This window comes from Pituophis catenifer, unplaced genomic scaffold, assembly GCF_029215685.1.
Source record: "Pituophis catenifer annectens isolate HBS135680 unplaced genomic scaffold, rPitCat1.0.hap2 SCAF_1, whole genome shotgun sequence".
In the NCBI taxonomy this organism is placed as follows: domain Eukaryota; kingdom Metazoa; phylum Chordata; class Lepidosauria; order Squamata; family Colubridae; genus Pituophis; species Pituophis catenifer.
In genome coordinates, this window is record NW_027256881.1 from 254,777,224 (window position 1) to 254,799,462 (window position 22,239).

General features: G+C 41.2%; 1 protein-coding gene across 1 annotated transcript in view; it reads right to left on the bottom strand.

Moving 5' to 3' along the window:
• Positions 1 to 256: 256 nt before the first annotated feature.
• Positions 257 to 22,239, bottom strand: part of GALNT18 (polypeptide N-acetylgalactosaminyltransferase 18) — a 346,717-nt gene continuing 324,734 nt past the window's right edge. The window contains exons 10-11 of the mRNA XM_070957483.1: positions 15,849 to 16,013; positions 257 to 629 (exon numbers count right to left, since the gene is read on the bottom strand). Of these exons, the coding sequence (XP_070813584.1) occupies positions 483 to 629; positions 15,849 to 16,013 (312 nt within the window). The 3' untranslated portion in view covers positions 257 to 482. The remainder of the gene's footprint in view (positions 630 to 15,848; positions 16,014 to 22,239) is intronic.

Consider the following 22,239-nt stretch of genomic DNA (forward strand, 5'->3'; position numbering starts at 1 on the left):
TACTTAGAAGGAAGAGACAACAAATGGGGAAATACTTAAAGCAAAGAGGGACTAAAAGGAATATAAAATTTTAAATGCTCTTATGAAAAAGTAAAAGAAAAACCAAACTGGATATCCATTAAGTGCATAGATTGCTCTTATGATAGATAGCTGGCTTACCCAGGTTAAATAAACAAAGAGACTATTGTGTTTTTATTCAATAAAATTTTATTGTCTGAATTATAAATATTTTCCATTTTCCCCCTATGTACAATTGCAAAATACTTTAACATATTCTACCATCACCTGCCATTCAGAATCAATCTATAAATCACATGAAAATGCCATTATGAAATAAAAGTGTCCGTTCTCAGCCCTCAAGCGGACACTCACACACTCACACAAAAATGAAACAAGGAGGGAAACTGCAGGTGTCGTTGCAAAACGTTTGCTACACAGTAGCAAGAAGAGTAATGAGAAGATCTCCTCTCCCACTCAAAAGTCTATGTTGGCAAGCTTTTCAGGATGTTTGTTATAGACCAGTGCTGGCCAGAACATTTCTGGAGAACTAGTTGGAATCCAAATTCATTGTCGCTGTTTTCCTGCAACTCCAGGCAACGTTTGGATTTTCTGTTCTGGATTGGACCTCCCTTTTAAAAGTGGAGAAAGAGAAAATAGTCAATATTTAAGTTAAAAATCAGTTTTCAACTCATGATGGTTCTAGTTACTTAATCAAAGAGATTCCAAGCTTTTGTTTATGTACTGTAAGCAATTTGTAGAGAGTTTTAAAGTTGGATGGACCCTATTCTCCCCTCTGCATCTTGAATCCTCTAGATCAGTGATGTCGAATCTATGCGCGTCTGGGCCGTAACCCGGAAGAGTAGCTGCCCAGGGACATGCGCACCCCCGAAAATGAACTTCCGGTTTCAGCTACTGAACTTTGGGTTTCAGCCAGCTACTCTTCCGTGTTTCTGGTGCACATGTGCACACGACGATTAGCTGGCCGACATGCATACTCACGCAGGAAAAAAGATGACCAGCTCTTCTTGTTTCCGGCACTGCCACATGCAAAAAAGTCAGCTGATCATCGTGTGCGGATGCGCACCAGAAATCTGGAAGAGGAACAGGTGACACTGTGCGTGCCAGGTGACATGGCTCCACGTGCCACTTTGGGCACACGTGCCATCGGTTCGCCATCACGGCTCTAGATGTTCTCCATCTCATCTATAGTCTTCCAATGAATCCAGTGATCCTTTTCATTTTACTGATTTTTTTTCTCTTTCTGCCTTTTTTTAAAACACATGAACAGAGAGAGTTCTAAACTGCCATTACTCAAAGAACAGCTATAGGTCTATGTTGGGTATTCTTAAAAAAAAACTATGTTGGTGGCTGGCATTGAGTTAGCAATGTGTAATTCTTCTGGTACTTATTTTAAAAGACCAACGGCTCAAAATAATTGATTTAAAACATTGCACACTAGTGGAAGACTGTTTTATGGAAACAACATTCCAATGTGAAAGACTATGATTAAACAATACTTTAATACCAATATTCTGCCAAGCAACCCACAAGAGTGCAAGCAACATGCAACGCAAAGCTGTTCTTCTTTTTCCTTCATGTGATCCTGTCCATCAGTGCTCGATTTGGATTGCTATGTTGAGACATCAACACAAAGATAAAAGTAGAGTTCCACTTTCACTTCCTACCCCTAATGATCTATGAAGCAGGATTGCATTACAGCTTTCCTGGGCTTGTTCCTGGGAGAGGTTGGGAAGGGGGAAGCGCCCAAGCAGTGGACAGAACTTCCCAAGTCTTCTTTCTCAAAATGTCACACATGTGACATTTGTCACCAGTTAACAGCGGTGTCCCCCAAGGCAACATTTTAGGATCCACACTCTTTCTGCTTTACATCAACGACATATGCGATCATATTAAAAGCAGCTGTGTCCTCTTTGCTGATGACATAAAATTATTTAACACCACTGACAATGCTGCTCTGCTACAAAGCAACCTTGACCATGTGTCAGAATGGTCGCACATTTGGCAAATCCAAATCTCAACTAATAAATGCTCTGTCCTACACATTGGCAATAAAAATCTGAATACCAAATATAAATGGGCAGAAACAACCTTGTAGACGAGCCTCATTCTGTCAAGGACCTAGGAGTACTCCTCTCAAACAATCTAAGCCCCAGAGCTCACTGTAACAGCATTGCCAAAAAGGCATTAAGAATTGTTAACCTAATTTTGCGAAGCTTCTTCTCCGGTAACATTGTATTGCTAACTAGGGCATACAAAACCTTTGCCAGACCAATTCTCGAATACAGCTCATCTGCCTGGAATCCACACTGTATATCAGACATTAATACGATTGAGCGTGTTCAGAGGTATTTCACAAGAAGAGTACTCTACTTACAATAGAATCCTTTATACCACCAGGCTTAAAATTTTGGGCTTGGACAATCTGGAACTGCTCCATCTATGATCTGATCTAAGCATATACACAAAATTGCCTGCTACAACATCTTACCTGTCAATGACTTCTTCAGCTTCAACCTCAATAATACATGGGCAAACAATCAATACAAACTCAAGGTAAACTGCTCCAAACTCGATTGCAGAAAATACAATTTCAGCAACAGAGTGGTCAATGCCTGGAATGCTCTACCCGACTCCGTTTTTACATCCTCAAACCCTCACAGTTTCAACCTTAAACTGTCTACCATGGACCTCACCCCATTCCTAACAAGTCCGTAAAGGGGGCGTGCATAAGGGCACCAGCGTCACTGGTGCCTACCGTCCCTGTCCTACTGTCCCCATTTATTTGTATTCATTTCCCTCATTCATGTCCATGTTCATATTCATACTTGCTATCTTGTACATTTTGACAAACTAATAAATAAACAAATAAATGTGGGATTCCGAGGAGTGAAGCAATGGAAATCAAGTTGTACAACACAGATCTATCTCTCAAAAGACTGCTAAATTATTGAACATAAGGACACCATGTTAGAATGGGCAAGGTTTTTTAAAGACATATCTGATTCAACCAGTCTATGGAAGTCAGCTACCTACCGTATTTTCCGGCGTATAAGACGACTGGGCGTATAAGACGACCCCCAACTTTTCCTGTTAAAATATAGGGTTTGGGCTATACTCGCCATATAAGACTACCCCTCTTCCAATGCACACCAAATAAAAATTAAAAAAACATCAACTGGCTCACCTACAATGTAAAAGCAGCTGTGCTAGTCCCAAAATGGCCCCTGCAACAAGCAGGAACCTCACACAGCCACAAAAAGCCCCCCCAAAAACTTTCACACTCTACACACACACAACACAACTGGCTCACCCACAATGTAAAAGCAGCTGTGCTAGACCCAAAATGGCCCCTGCAACAAGCAGGAACCTCACACAGCCACAAAAAGCCCCCCAAAAAACTTTCACACTCTAAACACACACAACACAACACAACTGGCTCACCCACAATGTAAAAGCAGCTGTGCTAGACCCAAAATGGCCCCTGCAACAAGCAGGAACCTCACACAGCCACAAAAAGTCCAAAAAACCAACTTTCACACTTTACACACACAAAATTCCACATACAGCTTTGTGAGATTTTGTGTGTTTGTGTAGTTAGAGTGAATCACTACAGAAACACACTAAATCTCAGAAAGCTGCACAAATATTATTTTATTTTATTTTATTTTTATTTTTATATGAAAGCTAAATTTAAAACTTCCTGAACTTTAAATGGCTAGGTCTAAAAAAGAACAACTAAAAAACCCCCAATTGACTATTTTTTTTAAAGCTCCCAAAGGGGAAAAAAACTTACCCAATAGAACAGGGGTCTCCAACCTTGGCAACTTTAAGACTTGTAGACTTCAACTTCCAGAATTCCTCAGCCAGCTTTGCTTTGCTGGCTGAGGAATTCTGAGAGTTGAAGTCCACAACTCCCTGCTTGCTTGATTGCAGGAGGGAGTTGCTTGCTGATGGAATAGATTCAGGCAAGTTAAGCAAGGCAAGCGTTGCGACTAGCAGCTGAGGTAAGCAAGTTGGAGGGGGAAAACTTTTTCCCTTTTACATGGCTCTGGCCATCCCAGCTGAGTTGCAGGGAACTCAGCTGGGATCGTCAGAGCTTGGATCATCAGAGTAAAAGGGAAAAAAGTTTTTTCCTTTTACATGGTTTCTGGCGATCCCAGCTGAGTTGCAGGGAACTCAGCTGGGATCGTCAGAGCTGGGATCGTCAGAATAAAAGGGAAAAAACTTTTTTCCTTTTACATGGTTTCTGGCGATCCCAGCTGAGTTGCAGGGAACTCAGCTGGGATCGTCAGAGCTGGGATCGACCGTCAGAGCTGGGACTGTCAGAGCCATGGTTCTGGCGATCCCAGCTGAGTTGCAGGGAACTCAGCTGGGATCGTCAGAGCTGGGACCGTCAGAGCCATGGTTCTGGCGATCCCAGCTGAGTTGCAGGGAACTCAGCTGGGATCGTCAGAGCTGGGATCGACCGTCAGAGCTGGGACCGACCGTCAGAGCTGGGACCATCAGAGCCATGGTTGTGGCGATCCCAGCTGAGTTGCAGGGAACTCAGCTGGGATCGTCAGAGCTGGGATCGACCGTCAGAGCTGGGATCGACCGTCAGAGCTGAGACCGACCATCAGAGCTGGGACCGACCGTCAGAGCTGGGACTGTCAGAGCCATGGTTCTGGCGATCCCAGCTGAGTTGTAGGGAACTCAGCTGGGATCGTCAGAGCTGGGATCGACCGTCAGAGCTGGGACTGACCGTCAGAGCTGGGACCGACCATCAGAGCTGGGACCGTCAGAGCCATGGTTCTGGCGATCCCAGCTGAGTTGCAGGGAACTCAGCTGGGATCGTCAGAGCTGGGATCGACCGTCAGAACTGGGATCGACCGTCAGAGCTGGGACCGTCAGAGCCATGGTTCTGGCGATCCCAGCTGAGTTGCAGGGAACTCAGCTGGGATCGTCAGAGCTGGGATCGACCGTCAGAGCTGGGACCGACCGTCAGAGCTGGGACCGACCATCAGAGCTGGGACCGTCAGAGCCATGGTTCTGGCGATCCCAGCTGAGTTGCAGGGAACTCAGCTGGGATCGTCAGAGCTGGGATCGACCGTCAGAGCTGGGACCGACCGTCAGAGCTGGGACCGACCGTCAGAGCTGGGACCGTCAGAGCCATGGTTCTGGCGATCCCAGCTGAGTTGCAGGGAACTCAGCTGGGATCGTCAGAGCTGGGATCGACCATCAGAGCTGGGATCGACCGTCAGAGCTGGGACCATCAGAGCCATGGTTCTGGCGATCCCAGCTGAGTTGCAGGGAACTCAGCTGGGATTGTCAGAGCTGGGATTGCCAGAGCCGTTTAAGGCTCATCAGAGCCTTTCGGGCTGGTCTGTCTGGTTACAGGAGAACGATACCCGGCGTATAAGACGACCCCCGACTTTTGAGAAGATTTTCATGTGTTAAAAAGTCGTCTTATATGCCGGAAAATATGGTAGTCTTTCCTGCAGCCCAAGAAAAATAGTTAGTGATAGAAAGGGAGAGGTCTTCAATGAAGCACATGGAAACTAGGTCAGGAGAAGAGGGAAAGCACTATTTTAAAACTGGAGCAGCTGAAGAAATTTTGAGCTGCTTTTAGTATGGGCTACAAATGAGACGAAGAAAGCACCATGATGCGATGTCATATAAAAGGAGTTGGTGGGAGTTTGTATCATAGCTAGAGGGAATATGGATGACTTGTGGAACAAAGGAAAAAGTAAGTTATTTATCTGGGAAAAGAACTATTGATCTTACCCTAAATTGTTAGTTAAACTGAATATTCCGGTATTATTTTAAGTTAGATATATTAATAATAATATTATTATTAATATAATATTAATTTTAATCTTCCTTTCCCTCCCCATTTTCAGAAAAAGAGAGAAAAGTACACTCCCTTTCCCTTCTATTAAATAGGGGTCAGATTCTCAAGGTTGAGTCTGAAGTATTATTCATTATTAAGACAAAAGCTGCTCTATAGATGAAAAGATAAAGGGAGATAAAAAAGATGAAGTTGCATTAATGTTGAATACTTTAAAAAATGATGGCATGCAATTGTGCAGGTATATATTTCTATATTTGACTGTGTCAAAGGAATAACTTGTGGAATATCTTAACTTATTTTTGTTTGCAGCATTATCCATAACTGTTTGGTTTTATATTTATTACCATAGCTAGATAGCACTAGCTATCTCATACCCATTGGACAGACATGAAGAAGAGATGGACTGATCAAATATAAATTACAAACTGCATTTTGGTTGATTATTTTGGTGGATGTGGGTGATGAAAGCAACTGTGAAATTATCTCACTGAATACTTGTATAGACTCAAATAATTCTTTTTTTCCCCAGCTTGCCTTACTGAAGAACTTAGGTTAAAGTTATACCACAATCAAGAAATCAAGTGAAAGGCTGTAATTATCAGATTTAACCTTCTGCACTATTTCAAGATATTATAAGTATTTCTTTATTATGCAACTAAGGAGTTGTCACCATATATCCACAAGAAGCCTATTATGTGTAGTATAGAAATATATTAAATAGATCCTCAATTTAGTTTAATAATTTGCTAGATGTTTCTGTATCGAAGAAAGATGGCAAGTTTGCAAGTTAGACTCATCCTCCCATTCTACCAGATATTTAACAACTGCAGATGAATTCTGTAGAACTCAGTTCTTCCAGATGCCTTTGCAATATACCAATAATTCGAAGTGCCAGATGTGCATTCAAACATCTTGTAATTAAAATGTCACACATGGAATACCTGTGCTGCAGGAAAAGTAGAGAAGGGGGTAAAGAAATGTAAGAAAAGTGGCAAAGAGAGTTTAAAAAGGAACAAGAAGCAGTTAAAATTATATTTTCCTTTACCAGTGGGATATTCAGGCAAAGGACAATATGGAAGATGGACTCAAGATTCAGAAATATCTTGACAGGGGTGAGCATTGGGCCAAATTCCAACAAGATGCAGTGTAGTGCTGAGAAAAGTAAGGTCCTGCGTTTAGGCAGGAAAAACCAAATGTATAGGTATCGAATAGGCAGAACCTGGCTCAACAGAAGTCCTGGTGGACCACCACTTAAGTATGAGTCAACAGTGTGTTGTAGCTGCCAAAAAAGCCAGTGTAGTCCTAGATTGCATGAACATAAGAGATAGCATAGCATCAAGATCACAGGAAGTGATAGTGCCCTTCTAGAGTGTACTAGTGAGGTCACACTTGGAATACTGTGTCCAGTTCTGGTCACCACGATACCAAAAAAAAGATGCTGGGCCTCTAGAAAGAGTGCAGAGAAGAGCAATAAAGATGATAAGATGGTAACTTGTACAATGAAGAGAACTAGGTGTGTTTAGCTTAATTAAGACAAGGCTTAGGGATGACATGATCGCTGCCTTCCAAAACCTGAAGGGCTGTCATAGAGAATAGGGGGTTGATTTATTTTAGATAACATCTGAGGGCAGGCTAAAAAGCAATGGATGGAAGCTTGTCAGAATGACTTCCAACTAAAAACTAAGGAGGAATTTCCTGACAAGAATTAATGGTATAAGGACACTAACCCTAACCCTTGATCAGGGGATTGGATTGGAAGATTTCTAAGGTTCCTTCCAGCCCTATGATTCTATATTGAGCCATATGATCAAAAGGCTGAACTGGTCTGAAGTACTGGTTATTTTTCTACGCTTTTCTAATGCTTGCATGGATTTCCATTCCTAATATATCATTATCACCATGGTCTAGCAAGAAGGTGATCTGTAGTGAAAAAGAGTTGCTTGTTCACTAAGAACAGAAACCTTCTCAAAACACTGAAGAACCAATACAATAAGCTCTAAATTTAATGGACTTTAGCTTTATAGATTTCAAATGCAACAGATTCATACACTCTATACTTCTCAACAAGTTAAAACTGGTATTTAATATGTGCATAAAATGCACCTATAAATATGTGTAAATCCAATAATGATTCAATAGGCATTCTGCTTTACTCGATCTCCCTTCCTCCATTAGTCCTTTAAGTCAGGAATTTGCTATAGATACAATTTTATTTATTTATTAAACAAATTTATATGACAACCCAATTCGCACGTGGTTATTCTGGGTGGTTTACAACCAGGGCCGGATTTTCCTATAGGCTAGGGCCTCAAGATCAAGAGGGGCCTACATTCAAATTGTAAGCAAAATTAAAATTACACTTTCACTATAGGTGAAAGGGCCTCATAAGTGGAATAGCCTAGGGCCTCTTTTCATCTAAATCCGGCCCTGTTTACAACTTTAAAATTCCATAATATATAAGCCCATAGCACTCTCTCTCCCACCCCTCATCCCCCACCCAGCATTTAATTCCCATATAATGTTCTCTGGGAGCCTCTGTGCAATATTATGTCTTGGCCCTGCAATTAGTAAAGAAAGAAACTTTCTTTACCTTTTTTTTTGTTTTGTTTTTTGAGATGGAAAACTATGCTGCAGAATGGAAATATTTTTTCTTAAGCCCCCATGTTTCCCTAGCTATCTACGTTGCACTCACATCACGGGCTTCATCCTGGCCCACTTCTGCATCTCTTGATTTGATTCTAGGCAACTGGCTACAGGCTGCCTGGCCCTCTTCCTCTTCAGCTTAGCCAGCCCATCATCCTAAATCTTTTCTAGCAACGGAACTGTCGGATACATCATTTCTGTCCACCAAATTTGCTTCCTTCAAATTTGCTTTTTTCTTCATATGCAGAATAAAAGGAAGGCTAGACTAATGCCATACTTTCCATCTCAATTTTGCCATATTATATACATAAAAGGGATAAGGTTGGATATAGATAATGTAGATAGCTGTTATTGAGTCATCTGCCTTTTTATCAGTTTTGCATGCTTACTGTGTTCTGGTTTTGCCATTTAATATTTTGATGTTTACCAATGGTTAATAAATAAATAAATATCAACTTTTCTTTCTCTCTTTCTTTCTCTCTTTCTTTCTCTCCTCTTCCTTCCTCCCTCCCTCCCTCCCTCCCTTCTTTCCTTTTTTCCTAATTGAACTGAACAGTGGGTGTGCTGTTATCTGGATACAGGAATTGAGTGGAATTATGCTGGATTACAAACTAAACTGGAAATTACCCATAGTAATTTTCCTACAGGAAGTGGACTTGCCTTGTTCCTGAATCATAACATGCCAGTAGAAGAGGCAGCCTGCAGGAATGCAGGCAAGTGAGCAGTTCAGGCCTGCTGGTGGGCATTGGGAACGCTCCTCTCAACCTCATCTTGCTATGTCTCAGAGAAAAAAAAAAGAATTTAACAGCTGGTTTGCTGCAACCAGGCCAAATCAAATAAGTAATACCCTCAAGTGCTTCAACCACTTGCTATAATTAGTCTATGAGACACCAATGTGGATAGTTCTACACCACAGTACGGCAGAAGTTTTTACTTGGCTTTCTTAAAATTTCTCTTCACCATCTCTTCTTTCTCTGAGCTTTGAGCATATGTTTATATGGGTATGTCTATTAACATTTTAACCATTTAAATGCTTTTATATTTTTAGTTGTTTTGAATTTAAACAGCTGCAATATTACGCAGTATGTTACTTCTTACTTTACTATTTTTTTAAAATGGGATATATGATAAAAAATATCTGGTTGGATAAGTTGTTTATTGGATAGGTATCTCTCTGTGTTCTTTCCCCCCTCCCTTTCCCCCCCTAAAATGCTGCCATGGCCTGAAACTGCCTGAAAATGTTGAGTTTCTTCTGCCATGACCATGGCCTGAATTCTCAAGAGAGACTGCACTCTGAGCTGAAACATTAGACACAAAGCTTTTCCTTGAAGCATGAGTTGTCAAACAGATGCTTGTGAACATCTGGCTCCCAAATCAGTCTTATCCATTAAAGCCTAAAACACTTTGTAGAGCATGAATTCTTAGGTGACATAAACACGCTACAAAGCATCTATCCTTCTCATGGAAAGAGTTAGAGATGACTTCAGCAAGAATGTTTTATGATGCCGATCAAAGTCTAATGTTAGATTATTTAGATTTTAGAAACACCCCTAAAGTGTGTCAAAAACTGTGAAACAAGAAATAACAAAAACAGCTAACATGCCTTTGTTTATGTCACATTAATTGTTCACAGTGATTTCCCTGAAATCTCCCATATAACTTAAAATAAACTTTGCTGGCATTGTTTCAATTTTAAACTTTTCTGCAATCAGTTCTAGCAAGGGCAATTCAAATATAATCTCAGCATGTAAGAGGCAGTGAACAAAGGAAATGATGTTGTAGAAATAACTTCAGAAACCAAATGTGATTAACAAATATTTGGCATTTACCCAGCTCCAATATAGCCTGAATGCTTGGAGGAGAAGCAGTAAATGCCATATGTTAAAATTGACCAGCCTTTCCCAATCTGATGACTACAAGATGCACTGGGATTGCATCTCTAAAGAGCCTGAGAGAAAATAAATTGAAAGCACACCTTATCCCTTCATTTTTAGTCTTAAACCTTGTATTTCTATTATCTAACTCTTAAATTAGAAACAATCATGAACCACAGGAGAAAATGATGAAACATTTTGAATTGTGGACTCCTTGGTGTTCTTTGAGCTTGGTTGTTTGCGTGAAAATATTTCATTACCTGACCAAGTAACATCATTGTACTAGCAGGTGTGAGGTTTGCTCTCTGTTTATATACAGTTTCCCAGTTAAAACTATGAGATTTTCCATGTGTTGTGAGATTGATGATGTTATCTAGTTAGGTAATGGAATATGTGCAAACAAATAACAAACATTGCAGTAGAACATTTAAATATACATACCAATGTTTTCTCTGACTTCAGGGAGGAGGATTGTATTGTCCAGACTTGCAAGATTGATGTTAGCCCTGAGGGCATGGGTGGGCTTCAAAAATTTTAGTAAGGAGTTCTCTGCCCGGTTGCTGGGTGGGTGTGGCCATAGTAGGCGTGGCCTAGTCAGTCTCTTGCATCATGGTGGGGGTGGGGCGGTGGTTTTGTCCTCCCTGGGCTCCTGAGGTTTTTCTCGAGCCTCCGGGAAGGTGAAATCGGCCTACCCAGGGTTTGGGTAGGCCAGAAATGGGCCCATTTCTGGCCTTCCCGAACTTCCAGTAGGCCCGTTTTTCACCCTCCCTGATCTACTTGCATCCAAAATGGGCCATGTGGGGACTCCTGGGAGGGGCGGGGTGGGTGGGCAGGGCCAGCCAGGAGTGGGATTTGGGGATTCTTTGAACTGCACAGAATCTTAGCTAGGGGTTCTCCCGAACCCCTGAGAACCCCTAGCAGCCCACCCCTGCCTGAGGGATAGTATAAATTCTACAGTATCAGAATTTTGCAAGTCTGAAAGTACAATCTACCTGTCTCCTTTACAGCCTAGGACAGTGATGGCTAACCTTTTTGTCATCATGTGCCAAAAGTGGGGGGAGCACAGGGAGGGGGTCGTGCGTGTGCGTGTCCACACCCATAATTCAATGCCCCCCACGCATGTGCGCATGACCCACCCCCTGGCTCCCCCCCCACTTTTAGCACATGATGGCACAGTGGGCCCGGTAGGCCCGTTTTTCACTCTTCCCAGGCTCCAGAGCCTTTCTAGGAGCCTAGGGAGAGTGAAAACGGCCTTCCCCACCCCCCGGAAGCTCTCCAGAGGCCGGAAAATCAGCTGGCAGAGCTGAGCTCGCATGCCCACTGATACGGCTCTGCATGCCACCTGTGGCATGCATGCTATAGGTTCGCCATCACTGGCCTAAGATACTAAGGAGGATCTCTTCTAAGCCTCTTGCAGCACCTATTTATTTAGTTGCAAGCTATCCCGTCTCTTATCTGACTGTTCTGTTGGCAGTATCTCTTTGCCCAATGTCAAGATCTTTCCCACATATCATTACACTGTGTACAAAGAACAAATATAATTCAACACTACATGCTTTTCGTTAACAGCTACTTTGGATGTAATGGGGCACTTAAGCACTTTAATAATAGTAGGGCTGCTAAGTCCTGGAAAGTAAAACCCACCCAGCCATTAGAAATTGTACTTGTTACTAAGAAGTTACTTTTTAAGAGCTAACAAATAATAGTTAATATCTCTGTGTTGCACCCAAGCATGTACTTTAACTGCTATATTTTATCATGCTATTTAAAGGGGAAAAAATAGTGAAACATATCACATACTGCTCATATCACACACTAAATACATACTCAGAACTTGAGACTCCAACTTAAATATAAAATAAGCTCCAACAGCCTGAGCAAAGATCTACGACCACCTAATGCCAACACAGTTATTCATTTTGGTATTTTAAAATGGATTCTGAACAAGAGCATTTAATGACTGCACATACACCCCAAATGTCAAGCTAGCTAAACCAACACTGTATTACTAGGCCTTGCTTTTACACAATAAGGAAAGCAATAGCAATCTTTGGTTACAAAGCACTGCAGCACATACACTTAGGACTTTGCAAAGCCACTGACAGAGCTGCTTTGCAGAAATATATATATTTCGAGGCTAGAAAACAGAAGACTTTGAGTTCTAGTCCTGTCTTAGGCATGAAAGCCAGCTTGGTGACTTTGAGCCAGTCACTCTTTCTCAGCCCAACGGTTGAGGCACCGGTCTACTCATTTGTTTTTTTTTAACACTGATCAGCTGTAGGGCGGCCCTTTGAAGTCCCGCGGCAAGAGTTTAAACAGTTTTTTTTCCTCTAGCCATCAGCTGGGACTCAGAAGGCAGCAATAGATCGGGGGTGGGGCCAAATAAAAGGTAAAAATAACACGGGGGTGGGTGGGGCGGGATGGCGGGGGTGGTGGCAGAACTGGTTCGGTGATGTCATATCATCACTGCTACCGGCTCGGGGGAACCGGGCCGAACCGGGAGGAACCCACCACTGAATAGGAGGAGGAAAGTGTTGGATGTGTTTGACATCTTAAATTATTTGTAAGAATAATAAAGGTGGAATATAAATAAATAAAAGACTAACACAAAATAGTGGTAGATTGGTGGCTACCACCAACTTTTCTGATGCTTAACTTTTGCTTTCCTCTCAACCTTCTACTTTCACATTACCCTGACCAATCTAACCAGGGGTAGTATTCATTTACCTTCGCTACCTTTGCATATCTTCATATCTTTGCAAATTTGAGTGCATGTGCCACCTCTGTGCATGCCCAGGACCTCCTGAGCATGCGCAGATTGTAAAAAACGGGACGTGATGATGTCCGGGCAGGTAGGCGGAGCCTCTCACAGCTGCCACTACCGGTTTGCCCAAACCGGATATAACCGACTGAATACCACCACTGAATCTAACCCCAAAGCAGGAGGGGTATGATTGGTCCCACTTATTGTACTGCCTAGATCAGGGATCAGCAACCTGTGGCTCTGGAGCCGCATGTGGCTCTTTCACCCCTCTGCTGTGGCTCCCTGTCCCTCAAAATATGCGTCACAACCGCCAATGTGTAACACCCGCTGGCACGCAATGTATTGAGCTTTTCAACCCCTGGTAGACCAACCATGGATAAATCCAAGAAAAGAAAAGTTTCAGAAGAAAACAGAAGGTTTAATTCAACTACATATGCTAGTTTTGTGGCTGATCAAGAAATAGTCAGGCAAGGAAGGGTTTTGTGGCTCCCGGTGTTTTCTTTTCTGTGGGAAACAGGTCCAAATGGCTCTTCGAGTGTTTAAGGTTGCAGACCCCTGGGCTAGATGGAAGAAGCCTGAGTAAAAACAGCCCAGGCATAAGTTACAAAACAGCCAATTGGATCAACTCACAAACCCAGAATTGTTCAAAATAATCAAGATTTAATCAGTATATTTTGTCCAAGTCTTGAGAGAGAGGCCATGGTTTTTCAAGAGTGTAAATCTCAGAAGACTTGAGGCTCAGTTGGTTTGAGGCTGAAATATTTTGTATATTCCTAAGTTTCTCCTACTTTTTATCCTACATTCCATTTTCATATCTACACTATTTTTGTACATACAGAGATGGATAGGACAAAAATACATCATGATTTTCCCGAATTCACATATTTTTCTATGCATTTTTCTCTAATACATGCATTTTGACTGTTATTCCTATTACTTGCAATTTGATGCTTTGTGGTTTCCCTAATATGGGTACATTAACTGCATGTTATTTTGCTAAACAGAGAAGCACATTGCAAAGTTCTGAGAAGTGCAAACAGGGATGGATACAGTGGTGGGTTGCCCCTGGTTCAGACCAGTTCTATAGAATCGATAGTAAAACCGGTGGGAGGCTCCGCCCACTGGCCCCAACATCATCAGGAAACTTCTGTGCACGCGCAGAAGCTTCTGCACATGTGCAGAAGCATGCGTGAGTGAAGCAAAAGCGCGCGCGCGGCCCCATTCCAAACGGGTAGTAAAGGTAAGTAGAACCCACCCCTGGATGGATACCTATGTTCTTTGAGTGAATTGCTTTCTGGAAGCACAAATTAGATTACTTATTAATTCTTAAAAACTCAAGTAAAACAAAATCACGGCCAGTTTGGAAAATAGAGAGTGAAATCCAACATCGATAGGTTTCATATTAATTAACACCAGCTAAAATCTTAATTGTGCTGGAAAAAATCAGCTATAATGCAGAGTACATTGTCTGAAATAACACAAAAGTTAACAAACAAATGAATGAATGAAAAAATAATCTGTGGATAGAATCCAATGTCAACTTGTTGGGAAGATCTGTAAAGCCCACAGCCATTTCTCCTCCTCTTCTCTCCTACCCTCTAACCTAGAATCATTACTGGAGGGTTGGGATATAGAAAAGAGGGATGCCCTATTTTTAAGAGAGATGTATTTCTTTTATTAGATGACACAAAAGCACAGTGTACACATTTCCTTCTTAGCCTTTGATTACTCTCATCAGTTTCTTTGCAGCTTGCCACATGCAAGCCCATTTGCATCCCATTGAATCTACGGAAGCAACAATATTTTAATTACCCTGCATATTAACAAAACAATCCTTTCTGAATAGCGTGACTTCAATTATTCCGTTGCCTTTTAATTTATCACCAGGACACAAAGGAAGGAGCTTCATTTTCTCTTCAGGCCTTTTGTCTGGGAATATTAGGAAGATGGAGAGCTTCCAGACATTTCTTTTGATCTGTAGTGATACTTCACATAATCCACTACATTGTAATAACACTAATAAAAATTCAAAAGGAAAGTGTCATGGCCAGTGTGTTCAATTCAGATTTCTACCCCTTTCCCACCTCCTGTGGTGCCAATTTTCCTTCATTTGAGAGTATTCTCTCTTGTTAGGCCTCCTGGTAATCTAAAATGATACAATACAAAAGTTTACTGATCATCTACAATTTAGTTTGCCATCTTCCTTTATCACTGGCCTGCTTCCATCTATTGCATCATAGTGTCTTCTATGCAGCACAGAAATGTCTAAAGTAGGGAATCTGCTTTTATCAGGCTAAGCTTCCCCTGGATTAAATCCTTCTTTGCCCAGATTTGTAAATTACACGAGGAAGCTGGAGGCAGTCAGGGAAGCCTGGAGATACAGAGATTAAACTTCCGGCTTTCTTTCTTTCTTTGACACCTGCGGAATGCTGGACATAGATAGCTGATCCCATGCAAAGAATGAGTCTAGAAGCTCACTTTCCATGTCATCCAAGATAGGTTCCTGTTTGTCCAGACTAAGAGTCACTTTTGAGGGTTTGTTAAAAAAAACAACAACAACCACTATTTGTTATACTGAGCTTTATGACTGAAAGCACTTTCCACCAGCAGTTGTAAAGAACCCCAAGAACCCTTTTCCTTAGATTTTTTTTAATCCATGTTGATTTTTTTTTAGGGGAGGTGAAGGGAGAGAAGAGGGAGGAGATGAAAAAAATACCTGAGTAAATTGCCAATAAAGCTTCATCCTTTTGGCTTTGGCATAACTACATTCAATAAGTCTTGGCCTGCTGTTCACATCGACCAGGCATCTGTTGTCGTCATCATCAATGGTAGGACTAAGAACACCCACGTGGATCTGTTGGTTACCTGTATAGTAGACATTCTGAAAGAAGAAAGCAGAAGATAGATCTTCCACCAGAAACTGATGATAAAAGATAATAGGAGGTATCAGGAAATTGACATATCGGGACAGTTTCATCCATCCCTCATGATTTTTATAGAATAGAATAAAATTCTTTATTGGCCAAGTGTGATTGAACACACAAGGAATTTGTCTTTTCATCATGAATCATAAGATACAATACTTAGTGATAGTCATAAGATACTAAATAAGCAATCAAAATCATACATTCCTAGTATCAAAATCATATTAGGAAACTAAATAAAACAATATAAATCATAAAGATACAAGCAACAAGGTTATAATTGTAAGTAGAAAAGGAGGTTTTGCACCCTATCTGTTCAGTTTTAAGTTGGCATGAAAACCATAGCCCATTATCAAGCTTTTATCTACTAGTAATGAAACAAGGGGGGTCCTTGGTACTCTCTGAGCTTCCTTGTTTTCTTGCAGATGTTTCATGATAATAACATCATCAGTGCTAGTCTTAAACAGCGATGAAACAGTTTTTCCTAATATGCATATGTTTACAAGCAACTTTCTTGAAGATAATACATTTATAATATTGTTTTGTCTAATACAGGCATAGTTGTACGCCGTATGATTGGAGAACTGCATCATTAATTTCATAAAGATATGAATACTGAAGATATAGTCGGATTTGACTTGAAAACATCATTTCTTTCAGCAGGAAGAGGGGTAATACTTACAATCCATTTTTGGTCCTTTTTTCTGAGGAGCTATGAAAGAGCTGCCTCTTTTTCAAAGCAGGCAGATCTTTTATGTGTTATTTATATTGTTCTTATTGTAAAGAAAAAAGCAGTGATTATAAATGGTAGACAGTCTGGAAGGTTCATTTATAGAAGTGTCATTTTGAGTAGAGTAACAGAATTTGAGCATTACACTACCCTGAACATCCAAGAAGAAAGGGTTTCAGGAATTTGACACAAGACAAATTCTGACACCAGAACAGAAACTTAATCATATAAAAGAGGTTCTCCAATAACTCAAGAAAAGGCAAACACAAAATCTGAGTGTAACACAATGTCAAATCAAGAAGTAAGAAAGTGTCTGAAGGACCTACTGAGGGATACATATGTAGAAAATTTTGAAAACCATTAACTCATTTAGCCTAGTGAGTAAGCTATAAATTGTCAGTCTGTAGTATTTTGATAAGTGGGAGGAAAAAATTAAGTATGAAGCAAAAATGGAAAACCTGTTATATTTTTCCTTCCCTAATTCTTCTCTGAGTAGATCCAGCACCTGATGTTCCTGAAGAGTCTACTCCTTCTGACAACTGAGCCTTGCAGAGCTCACTTAGAACTTTATTCCTCTCTCTACTTGATACCATTCTTCTCCATTAGGAGATGCTGTTCAATATTTTGCTTACTCTTCATTATTATGTCTCCTCCATTCTCTTAGAAAACCTTGACTGTATTCCAAATGCGGAAGTTGGGTGAAGGGATCCCAAACCTTCCCAATAATTTAATTTCTAGTTTGGGGTTTTGTCCAAACTAGTCCCTTAGATTTTGAAGCCATGTTTTTCTCTTTTTTGGGTACAGTCTAGTCTTTTCTTAAGGAGGAGGAGGAGAAAAAATTGCTGTAGCTTTCGCTAGATTTTGATCCAAATCTTGAGCTCTCAACAGAGGTGGTGCCATAATGACACTTATTTCTTTTTTCCATTGGAAAAGAAAACATTTGCAGAGATTTAATGTCTAGATTTCTCCATTCTGATTAGATATAAGCTAGAAAAGTGTACTATGTCCACTCGTACTGTAAGTTCAATTACGATATAGCCCATTTTGTTGTGGAACAAATTCTTAGATATAACCAACTATCTTGATATTTAACATACTACATCCAATTCTATTCATATAAATGTGGCAAACTAAATCAAGATAGCTCGGTACAATGAATGGTTTTGATATTAAGCTGCAAAGATGAAAACTGTTTAGTTTTAAATCCTCTCTACCTTGCATGTAATCTTTTATGCTGCTTGATAATTTTGCTGATATAAAAAACAACCTCTTCAAATTCATCATGACATTTTATTTCAAGTCTTCTCTACTGCTTGACATATCATCAATCAAATGCCATTCAATCAGATATCATATACTGCTCCCTTGACTCAGCTTCCAACTTTAGATTGCAACAGATGGAATTCCCGGCACAATCTACCCAGCATGACTGCTGATAAGCAAATTATCACACTTATGTCAGACTCGTTCAATCATACAGAATTCTATAGGATGTAAGATGAGGCTCTGAGAAGCAGCCAAGGAAGTGGGTGGTAGATAAGAAGGTGATTGCATGATCTTAATCTGGTTCCATCAACAGATCTTAAACACGGGAACCATGTCAATCTTTATACTCCAGACTATCTTTTTGAAACATTTGAGGAAAATGTCACTTCATGAGATTTGGTATTGTTTTTTAAAATCTATTTATTATAATTATAGTTTATATAACCGACAGCTGGTTTACATGTTTAACAATAAAAATATCTCTTTTCAAAATTCAACATAACATGAATTACAAGGATAAAAAGCTCATATAACAGATGAATCCTGCAAATGAGGATGAATATGCATTACTCATGATTTTAAGATTAAAAAATAAGAAATATAATAGATGGACATCTCTCAAAATTGAATAATCAGAAGATAAATTATATGAAACAGATATATATTATATGAAACAGCACGGAAACGGCATTGGTCGCGTTGGTGGATGATCTCTGGAGGGCTCAGGATAGGGGTTGCTCCTCTATCCTGTTCCTGTTAGACCTCTCAGCGGCTTTTGATACCATCGACCATGGTATCATGTTGCACCGGTTGGCAGGGTTGGGGGTGGGGGGCACCGTTCTGCGGTGGTTCTCCTCCTACCTCTCTGACCGGTCGCAATCTGTGTTGACGGGGGCAGCGGTCGACCCCGAGGCACCTTGCTTGTGGGGTGCCACAAGGGTCGGTCCTCTCGCCCCTTCTGTTCAACATTTATGTAAAGCCGCTGGGTGAGATCATCTGTGGCTTCGGGGTGGAGTTCCATCAGTATGCTGATGACACCCAGCTGTACATCTCCACCCCAGGCCACCCCAACGATGCCCTTGAAGTGATGTCCCAGTGCCTGGAGACTGTGCGGGCCTGGATGGGGAGAAACAGGCTCCAACTCAACCCCTCCAAGACCGAGTGGCTGTGGCTTCCGGCATCCCGATATAGCCAGCTATTGGGGGTGAATCACTCGCCCCCACGGAGAGGGCTCGTAACTTGGGCATCCTCCTGGACGCACGGCTGTCTTTAGAAGATCATTTGACGGCCGTGGCCAGGGGGGCTTTTTATCAGGTTCGCCTGATACGCCAGTTGCGCCCCTTTCTAGATCGGGACTCCCTACGCACAGTCACTCAGGCACTCGTCACTTCCCGCCTGGACTACTGCAACGCTCTCTACATGGGGCTCCCCCTGGGGTGCACCCGAAGGCTCCAGCTGGTCCAGAACGCGGCCGCGTGGGGGATTATGGGGGCGACGAGGCGCTCCCATGTGACACCTCTCCTGCGCGAACTGAACTGGCTCCCGGTGGTCTTCCGGGTGCACTTCAAGGTGTTGTGACCACCTTTAAAGCGCTCCATGGCTTAGGGCCGGGGTATTTACGAGACCGCCTTCTGCCACCAATAGCCTCCCACCGACCAATATGCTCGCACAGAGTGGGCCTCCTCAGGGTGCCGTCCACCAGACAATGTTGGCTGGCGACCCCCAGGGTGGGAGCCTTCTCTGTGGCAGCGCCCACCCTCTGGAACAACCTCCCCCCCGAGATACGTACAATAACAGACCTCCGGATTTTTCGTCGGGCCCTGAAAACCTATTTATTTCAACTAGCTAGGCTGGCTTGAGTTAAATTTTAAATTGATTTTAAATTGGATTGTTTGAATTTACAGCCAAAAATATTTAATTATTTTAAACTGTTTTTAAATTTTGTATGTTCTGTCTTTTACTTTGGCTGTTCACCGCCCTGAGTCCTACTGGAAAAGGGCGGTATAGAAATGGAAACAAATAAATAAATAAATAAATAAATATAACTAAAAGGCTATTCAAAATTCATAAAGGCAGGACAAACGAACTTTGTAAAGCCAAAAAAGTTGTTTTGCACCCATGTAACCTTGTTTACAAATATCTTTGTAAGCCTTCTCTGAAAAGAAAACTGTTCACATTTGCTACAGGAGGCACAGCGTGGTTGTTAAACCTTATCAAAGCAGAAGCTTTGCTGCCTTCTCATTGCCTCCTGGGCAGGCATTTTTACCAGCATCTACACTGAACAGAAGGCTAGTGGAAATCAGTGGTGGGTTGCTCCCGGTTCTGTCCAGTTCTATAGAACTGGTAGTAAAACTGGCGGGAGGCTCCGCCCACCCCCCGACATCATCAAGGGGCTTCTGCGCATGCGCAGAAGCCTGTGCGTGCTCCCATTGCAAACCAGTAGTAAAGGTAAGTAGAACCCAACCCTGGTGAAAATGATGCATCTTATCTTTATGTCTTCAAGTGAGGCATCAAGACAGTGTTCCTTGCTCTTTTGTATTGGGGCATTGCCTCAAAGTTGATACACCCACCTAGTCATAGATATAGACATAGACATAGACCAGCCTACAGGAACAATATTGTAGTATATTTTAAGATAAGTTAATGGAATGAATATTGTTTGGGTATAGAAGATAACCAACCTATACTTTTCCTTTAAAAAGGAAACAAAAGATAATAGTATGTTAAAATGGAGAACATCATAATTCTCTGTAGCCTGTTCTTTTCATTACAAAGGAAGGATAACCAGGGAAATCTCTAGCTAGGATTTCAGATTATAAATGACTGGATCAAGATTTGCTAATACGATGAAATGATCTGTCTCTTCAATCAGTTATGTCTGACTTACCTCATTGTATATATATATACTGATTTTACAGCGATGACAATGGACTTACCCTAAGTAGCTCTCATCATCGTTGGAACATATTAAATACAAGTCTTTTGGTCTTTCATATAAAATAACACTAGAATCAATTATATCTGCTGATGCTATATTTTCATACTACATATTTCATTTGCTTATATATTAGACTTCAAAGTTGTGCAAGGCCTTCCTTACATGCTACATACTGCTTTTACCCTTGGAACACAATGACAAAGTTGTTGGAGCAAGAGTGTGGGTAGACACCGGGTCATGTCTTCTAAGAATTGACATGCATTGTTTTTAATTAAAGATTAAATGCATACTTTGAATTTGTTCATTTGTTACGTATCTAGCACATACTGTTCTTTCAGTGTACTGGACTTTAACATTTTTTCCTAGGCCTTAGGCAGCAAGTTTTATAACAAGCAACTGTGGGAGTTGTCAGCCAACCTTTGATCTAAAATATTTCTTTCTTCACGTTCTTAGCTTGATTCAGAAGAGCACCTTGAAATATTCAGCTGAAGGGTCCCAAATTTACTTTGAAGTCTGGCTGAACTCTCTTTGGTGAAGACTAGTATTTCTCAACCTCTGAAATTTTTAGATGTGGGGATTCAAATCCCAGAATTCCCAGCATGGTCGGGAAATACTAGCAGATGGAACCTACATATATAAAACCACATACTGAGGTTGGAAATACCAGTGGTGTATTAATCATTAAGCAGACTAAACACATGCTTAGGGCACCAGGCCCAAAGGGGGCATCACAAAGTTGAGAAAGAAGAAAAAACCCAATGAAGATTGGTTTCATTTGTACTATATGTACAAAGGAGAGGGGCACCAAGATTTGTCAGTGCTTAGGGCACCAGTGAGCCTTAATCTGCCACTGAGAAACACTGATACAGACAATCACACTAAAATTAGCACATTAGGCTACATTAATTATCATAATATTTCCCTATTACATAGCACTACCATATCTGGTATGCATTTTTTTTTTTTTTGCATCTAGTAACTGGTAGCTATTTACTACTTTCCACCTGCTTCCACCAAGCAGTCCAATTTCACAAGCTTTAACCATGTTATCGCTCCTATCAGTTTCTTCTTGTATTCATGCCTCCATCTGGCAGTCATACTTCCTGAACCATTTGTACATTTTTAACCACGTTATCTTAAGATCTATAATTCTGCCTGAGGAACTAGCATCTTCTTCAAACAAAACACTCTGGCTTCATTAATGTTAATGATAAAGTTGCAAAGATTTGACACGAAGTTAATCAGAAAT